The sequence below is a fragment of the Hordeum vulgare genome, chromosome 6H (assembly GCF_904849725.1).
Source record: "Hordeum vulgare subsp. vulgare chromosome 6H, MorexV3_pseudomolecules_assembly, whole genome shotgun sequence".
In the NCBI taxonomy this organism is placed as follows: Eukaryota; Viridiplantae; Streptophyta; class Magnoliopsida; order Poales; family Poaceae; genus Hordeum; species Hordeum vulgare.
In genome coordinates this window covers 147,325,931-147,334,035 of record NC_058523.1, presented here as the reverse complement: position 1 = coordinate 147,334,035, position 8,105 = coordinate 147,325,931, and the positions used below count along the sequence as shown (strand labels likewise).

General features: G+C 43.2%; 1 protein-coding gene across 1 annotated transcript; it reads right to left on the bottom strand.

Moving 5' to 3' along the window:
- Positions 1–2,066: 2,066 nt before the first annotated feature.
- Positions 2,067–7,003, bottom strand: LOC123402010. Its single transcript, XM_045095863.1, has 10 exons — positions 6,797–7,003; positions 6,124–6,266; positions 4,566–5,270; positions 3,698–4,153; positions 3,433–3,491; positions 3,258–3,341; positions 3,093–3,171; positions 2,900–2,998; positions 2,682–2,737; positions 2,067–2,569 (listed from the first exon to the last, which is right to left on the bottom strand). The coding sequence occupies exons 2-10, from the start codon at positions 6,196–6,198 to the stop codon at positions 2,545–2,547; spliced, it is 1,638 nt and encodes a 545-aa protein (XP_044951798.1). The 5' UTR covers positions 6,199–6,266; positions 6,797–7,003; the 3' UTR covers positions 2,067–2,544.
- Positions 7,004–8,105: the final 1,102 nt, after the last annotated feature.

Here is an 8,105-nt window from a genome sequence, read left to right as displayed (position 1 = left end):
GTCTCAGTGCTCGAGAGCTCTTGCGGTGTGGAATCTGTGTTACAGGGGGTACGAACCCTTGTGCCAGAGGGGAGGGGTGGCTTATATAGAGTGCGCTACCCCTCATCAAGGCCCCAACATCTAAGGGTTCAATCAATAGAGTTTAAAGGTGTACGTTACTGATAATATATGTATGTAAGTAATGCTATTGATGATGATCAGCCGAACACTCGCCTGTTGGCCTCCCTGGAGTGGCTTCTGTTCTTCTGCGTCGACCGGTTTCTTCCGAGTGGAAGTTGGTTGTCGGGTGAAGGGGAACATCTTCCGAGTGACTTCTAACCGAGCGACTTTAGACGCCATGGCTATCCAGTCGGAATCTTCTTCGTGACCATCAAGTCTTTAATAAGGTACCCTTGGGTAGGACATCTAGGTCAGGCCTGTGACCCTACCCTAAGTACATATCCCCATCAGTGTTGTTTTGCACAATATGATCGTCGAGGATGAGGGTGATGGTGTAGCCCAAACCAACAATTTTGAAGCACCTCGAGAACAAGTTGAAATCCCTCAAGATCAAGATGCAATGCAGCTTATGAATTTTTTGCAGATGCATCAGAATCTCCGAGATCATCATGTGCACACGCAACTACTCAATGATCTGATGGACCATATGTGGAAATCAAAGAGGAGATGATTGATTGTGCACTTCAAATAAAATTAATGTAAACATTTTTTATGTTAGGTACCAACATTTATTTTACTTTCGACATTTACTATCAGATGATCTGTGTGCATGGCTTTGTATGAATTTGAGAGTCCGGATATGAGGTACGTGGATGCACGGAGCGAAATATGAGGGGTCGTCCGGATGCGTCCGCGGGCGTGCCCGGGCACGTCCACGGGCGTATAGGGGCCGGATTTTCCCAGTCCGACTGTAGATGCCCTAAGTGTACCTATTCACTCCCCTCCCCTCTAGGTCCATCTCGATCCTTTCAGTCGAGTTTCAGTGCGACGGGCGACGATATTGGCTTGGCACCTTCAGGACGACGAAGAACGCATGCGGAGATTGAGACACATGTAGATGCGGAGTTCATCGGGCTGCTGGTGACCATTATGTCCTGTCTGGCGAAGATGGAGACCCATGGTGTCCTCGAGAAGCGGGATACCTGAGAGAGTGATGAGGCGGCCATTGTGAGGCTCAGAGCGGAAAATCGTCACCTCTTGCAGTACGACGCGGAGTGGTTCCGGAAGAGGGATCGTGAGCGTGACCGGAAAAGGAAACATATTACCCCCCCCCCCCCTCCCCTCCCTCGTCTATCTCATGTGCCATTCCTCGACTCTCAAGAAGGTAAGATCATCAATAGGCTGCTGCTCTGTGTAGTTAAAGATGGGATCCAACTTGTTTTGTTTGCTTGTTTCCTAATTTCATATTTATGGATACTTCGATTCCTGGGACAAATCTGATCTCCTTTATATTTACCTCAAACAACGAGTAAAGTTGAAATGTTATGAGAAAGGGGCTTTTCTCAAGGCCAAAGAGTGCACTTGTAAGGAGGACGAGCCAAGGTGGAGTCCAACGACGACAGTTCCAACATTGACTGGGATAACCTTGCGCGTGAGACTGATGAGGAGTAGTTGTCTAGTGTTGGTAGTATACTATGCTGAAATTCGGATGTTTGCATGTTTAAAAATGTCTGTAAGTTTGAATATTTGAAAGTTTGCAGCGACGAGGAGTAGTTGTCTAGTGTTGGTAGTCTACTATGCTTAAATTCGGATGTTTGGATGTTTAAAACTGTTTGTAAATTTGAATATTCAGAAGTTTGCAATGATTAGTATGCAATGTGATCAAGTAGTTTGGATCTTTTATTATGTCCGAGTGCCCTAAAATAGGACACCATCAAAAAGTGACTTTTAGGACACCGAAAACTGCTCTTCCCCAACTACTAGATCAGCAGACACACGCAGATAAATCGTAGCGTTATGGCCACAATTCCAACAGCACCAAGCACAAGTTAATCCTCGCTTTTCAGTCACCAACCAGCAAACAATCGTGGCGAAACAGCGCTGCCTTCCCTGCTCTTTCCTTGCTCTGGACTCGACACAAGAATTATATATCATGCCCCATGGTCGAATAGAGGCCACAAGCAGCAGCAAAATATCATGCCTAACATACATACTATACCGAGGTTCACAGAAGGCCCTCCTTGGACAACAATACTATACCGAGGTTCACAGAAGGCCTCCTTGGACAACAATACAACCAAGTAACAGCGCATCTGAAACTGCTACTCAAGCCAGGAAGGTGCGTCATCGCCATTGCGGCCTCTCCTGTCTTTCCTTGCTTTGGACTTGACACAAGAATTATATATCATGCCCCATGGTCGAATAGAGGCCACAAGCAGCAGCAAAATATCATGCCTAACATACAGCCTTAATACTATACCGAGGTTCACAGAAGGCCCTCCTTGGACAACAATACTATACCGAGGTTCACAGAAGGCCTCCTTGGACAACAATACAACCAAGTAACAGCGCATCTGAAACTGCTACTCAAGCCAGGAAGGTGCGTCATCGCCATTGCGGCCTCTCCTGTCTGCACAGTTAACAAAGAAACAGAATTGTTCCATGAACAATCAAGTGGCAGATTCCCAGCAATTTGCATAAATTATATCTGTGCAGTGATCAGTCAGTCAGATGGGAATTACCTTGGCTTGCTCTTACGCGCCAGGTTGCTTCTATTACCATCACGTGGCGAGATTACCTACACAAGATGTGTGGACGAATCAATATTTAATTTTGCTTTTTATAGTCACCGATGAATTTATAATATCGACATGATGAATTTATACGATTTCTACAACCGTGATAGTAGGCAGAATAATAGAGCCTCTGCCGATCCCTGGCAAAAAAGGAAAGAACAGACCTTTCTGTTTTCGTTGCCGTTTACAGCCACTTTCGACAAAACATTCCTTCCTCCAACAGAATGGGTTTCATATGTTGGCAACTTCTGCATCGTTTGAGTCTACAACAGAGCCACGTTAGCAAGTGCTATGATTTGGAAGCGATTTTAGTCTATAATAATAATCCCACGGATCATCCCAGGGTAGTGTTTTTACCTTCGCTACTGTGTTCCTCCTGTTTGAAATCCTGGGTGCCTTTGCAGCTTTGTAAGGTTGAATGCCGCTGCCGCTACTTCTGCAGAGAAGAACGGAGCAATTCATGAAAAAGAAACAGATATTTCACCCCAAATTTATAAATCATTCCACACTCCAGGAACAAACCTTGCACTTGTGGGTATAGACATGTACATAGATCCTTTAGTCTGGCTATTTCCAACCGATGCCGCCGGTGTGCTCAGTTGCTTCCTGAAAATCAGTTCAAACAAGCATAGAGGTTTTAATAATATTCAAGATCTCCACAATATATGTTGAATAGAAATTTAATTAAAATGAAGACCTTTTGTTCTGCGATCCATTGCTTGTACTGGTAAGACCTGCGCCTCTTTTCGATGCGACCTGCCAAGAGTAATTAAGCTTATCACAACTGTGTGGTTTGACTTTCCATACACCATTAGAAGCCTTTAACTATTTATACTGAACTTTCAAAAATGTCTTCTGACGATTAGCAAAAGGAAAATCATGGTCCATATGTAGAAGCCAGCAACTAGAGTTGCATCTGTGAATAACTTCAAAGGATAAATCAACATTTGGGCAAAAGCTACCTGAGCAGTCTGCAAGGGTTTTGCATTATTTTGGGATGAATTGGGCATAACTGAGCTTCTGGTAGCCAACTTCCCAGTAGTGCTGCTGTTGCTAGAGGCAACATGAGAAACACACGATCCCTTGTTGTAGAAATTTGTACGAGGAAGGGTAGCTGCAGGCTGTACTTCTTTGGAAGACTTGTGAGAAGCTTGTGTGGCTGATTTAGATGGTGCAAGGAATCTATCAGTATTCTGGCACAAAGCAGATCTGGAAGCAATGGCGGCTCTATCAGCATTTGGATACGGAGAAGATCTAGAAGATGCAGCAGCTCTGTCAGCACTCATCCTATCAGATAAAGCACGCAATTTCATCTCAACCCTCTTGTGGAAAGGATCCTTCAAGCCTTCATAGTTCACGTTTTCGGAGTTTCTTCTTAAATGTACTCTCGGAATTTGGATCAGACAGCTTGATGGGTCCTGAAATAATAAACATGGACATATGAGATAAATGACATTAACTTTTGCATGGCATATATAAAACAATCAAAGGAAGAAACCAACAATGGAAAGCTTTCTTTAGTACTATCCTGGAAAACGATCTGGCTCATTCACACATGTAAGTCATATAATTCATATTATGGAATTTACGCCCTTCGAAACTGCCAAATCTCATACAAAGCCAAAACTCACACCAGCCATGTAATTGCAGCAAATTGATTATCCCAATATATGAGTACAACATTCTATTGACTATCTAGAATTTACTTGCCGCTAAAGCAGGAAGCGACTTCAAAAACTAGCTCTGTTCTCTCATATCTTGTCAGTCATCCCCCCACCCCACCCCCGCGCGCGTACATAAACAATAAATATCAATCCAATAGTACATTACCTTGGTGCCCTTTGTCAACCCGTTAACGGCAGCTGGCACTATGTTCTTTCTTGGTTCCTGTTTCTGAACACCAGCTTTCAAACTTGCTATAGGCAAGATAATTCTCGACGCAGCAACATTACTTTCACCATAATCAGTTGAAACCACATGCTTTGGTGCAAGAACCTTTCTCTCCATGGTTTCGTGGTTGAGACCATGTTTACTACGTGTGCGTGTGGCACAACAAAACTCACCATCAACATGTTGATTTTGACCAGTACTAGATGCCTCCTCTGTTATCCTCGAAAACAGAGGATTAAATGTCAAATATCCTAGCCCATGGGGTTCATTGTGTTTATTCTCATCCGATGAGCTCACTTCAGTAGATGGTTGACAACTGAAGCTTGGAGCAGTATCCACGGGATCTTCGGGAACAACTGCATGTGAATTATCTTCCTGTTTACTATGGTCCAGAGTGTCATCATTGCTCCTTTCTTCCGATGTGGCTTCAGTTAGATGTTTAGCTTTCTGAGCTTTCCTCTTGTAATATTCTTCAAAATATGCCTTCTTTTGTGCAACTAAACCAGGCAGTGTGAGTTTGCTTATCTCCTCCTGACGTCTGTTGTGTCCGAATACTGATCTGTTTTCCCATGACAAAGACTCTTCTGCAAATCTACCAAATGACACTGAGCCATGATCAAGTACCATTTTCTGAACTGAATCGTCCTGGACAGTAGACGCAAAATTAGAGACTCTTTCAATTTATTAGAAGAAAAACAGACAACAATGACTAACTAAATAATATTTATAGAGCATTGTTTAGTTAGCTACAAACTCTATAGATACAACTCATAGGACCTCTTTAATTCATGTGATTTAAAAATGCAGGAATACGAAAAACTCCAGAATAAGATAGGATTCCATGTGCAAAACAGAGGATTGTGAAAAACACATGAATCTGCAAAACTGGGTGTTTGATTCACAGGAATAGGAAAAACACAAGAACCCTACAAAGCATGGTCAAATTAAGGTTAAGACGTATGCAAATGTAAGATAAATTTAATATAATGCTACCTATAGCCTTTGTCTTGTTGTTTGTGCAACAGCCAAAATAAATATAAGTAGCAGACAGTATTCAAATATTTGCGACCACCGGTACAGTATTCAAGAATCGCCTAACCTTTTGCGTCGGCAGTGAATAAAAACAGAATTACCATCATATAGTCTCCTCAAAACGCAACAAGAAACTACAGAAACAAGATTCTGGCAGCACCAACTATGCAATACAATGTTGACATCTCAAATATTTCCCAAAAAGAAACTACAGAAACAAGATTCAGGCAGCACCAACTATGTCATACAATGTTGACATCTCAAATATTTCTCAACAAGACAAGAAACTACAGAAACAAGATTCAGGCAGCATCAACTATGTCATGCAGTGTTGACATCTCAAATATTCCCCAACAGCACTACGATATCAAGGAGCTATTTAACTATGAGATTTAAGTTGATAATTCAAGTTCGCAACCAAAGGTGAAGCAACGAATGAATTCGAACTCGAAGCAGAGGATACTACCTGTGTGCAGAGGTCGTTGTAGGGCGAATCTGAGTGTGACCATCCACTGAACGGCTGCCCAACTTCAGCAGCCATTGTGCCTGCGTGCTTGTTATCAACTAGCCAACCTTGGCAGAAAAAATTCTTATACAGCTCCGATCTACCTGCAGAAATAAATATACCAAAATTCACACTGTCAGGATCTGCCTCCCGGAGAAGTTAATAAAAACAAAACAAAAAGGCATTGTGGTATTTTCGGCCAAAAAAAGGAAAACAAGAATGGTGGCCAAATACTTTTAGAAGTAAACACAAATCCAGCATAGACAACTCTTGGAAAGTTTGGAGGAACAAAATCAAACCCCCCAAACAAAAAACCTGCCCTATCTTCGCTGTCTGGCAGAAGAGGATTCAGCACCGAGCAACGAAAGCCGGAAATTTTGGCTCAGCTGATGTCACGTGGACCCCCCAAGATTTGAGGCCAAGATGGTTTCATGGGTAGAATAATATGGAACAGGGTAACGAAAAACTGGGATTTCTTGGATGAAAACCGGAAACGGGAAGGAACTCCCAAGTCCGCACCTGAAAAACTAGCACCACGGCGGCATGGCACGGACTAGAACGGAAAAAAAAGTCCCCAAATCTAACCGCGGTACGGCGACCGCACCAAGCGAAGCCATCAAGAACCGGAGCGTACCAGAAAAGGGACGTAATGAAATCGGAAACCCGCCGGTACAACAGCCACCCTCCGACGACAGGAGATCGAGAAGCCAGACGCCGAGTCCTCACCTCACCTCGTCGCCGGTCCGTGCTTCTCCGTCTCGGGGAGAGCGGGAGGGGAGGGGAGGGGAGGGGAGGGGTGGGGGATGTTTAGGGCGGCGGCGACGGCGAATCGGAACGAGAGAGCGCTAACGGCTGGAAAGGGGGGGAGTAAATATGGAAGGAGGGAATGGAGTTGAAATCGGGTGGAGTAACGTTCGAATGAGAGGTCGTGGCTTCGGTTCGCTCGCTCGCTCGCACGGACTTCGACGCGAGCAATCGCACGGCGCAGTTTTTTTTTTCGTTTTTTTTTTTAGGTGTAGGCAGGTGCCGACGTGGGTGCGCCTGATCTGGGCCTTGCGAGGATCTGAATAGCCTCATATTGCTTGGACCATTGGTGCTAATTCAGATTCGTCGGCGAAAAAGCGGAGAAATAGGTTCGTCATTCTATTATACAATATCATCAAAAACAAGAGGAACCTCTAAAAAAATCAAGAACAAGAGAAAGAACAAATATCCTGTTTTGCACCGGACCCGTTGCACATTTAAAAATAAGGTGTTGCTACGCGTTTGTCGACTAATCATTTTAAATGCTCCACGCCTCGTGTACTGTCGAATTTGACAAAATGAGCGACCAAGCAACACTTTCTAGTATTGCAACACATGTCATATTACAGGAAATTTCGGCAACATGCGTAATTTTTTTTTTTTTTTGCAATTACAATAGAAATTTCTTTGCAATTTTTAATCTTGTGTAACTGACATTCAGGACAACTCCTTTTGCAACAGAGACATTGCTAACGTAAAGCAAGAAGCAAGCAGCAACACACGTCGTGCGGACAAGACAGCGGATGCTTGCGTGCAATCCGCTGGCTGAAGTCAAAAGTCTTTTTTTAAAATATTATAAAAATTTGAAAAAACATTGGTGCATTGACACAACACCATTTGATGTCGTCACAAAATAACCAAAACACGAAGCATTGCATGAGATACAAAAATAATAAATTTAACATTAATGTATTGTAACTTTTCAAACATTTTTTAATATGCAACCGACAGGCACGAAGCTAGGGGGAGATGGGGCTAGACCCTCCTTAATGAATTGATTTTTCTTCAATGTTAATAGTTATTTCAGCCAAAATTTTCTAAAACATGAAATATTTCCTCCTTCGTGAGCAAACTTGCCCCTTCCATGCATTCATCTTGGCTCTGTCCCTGACAGTTGGAGATCAGCATTGATTACCTTG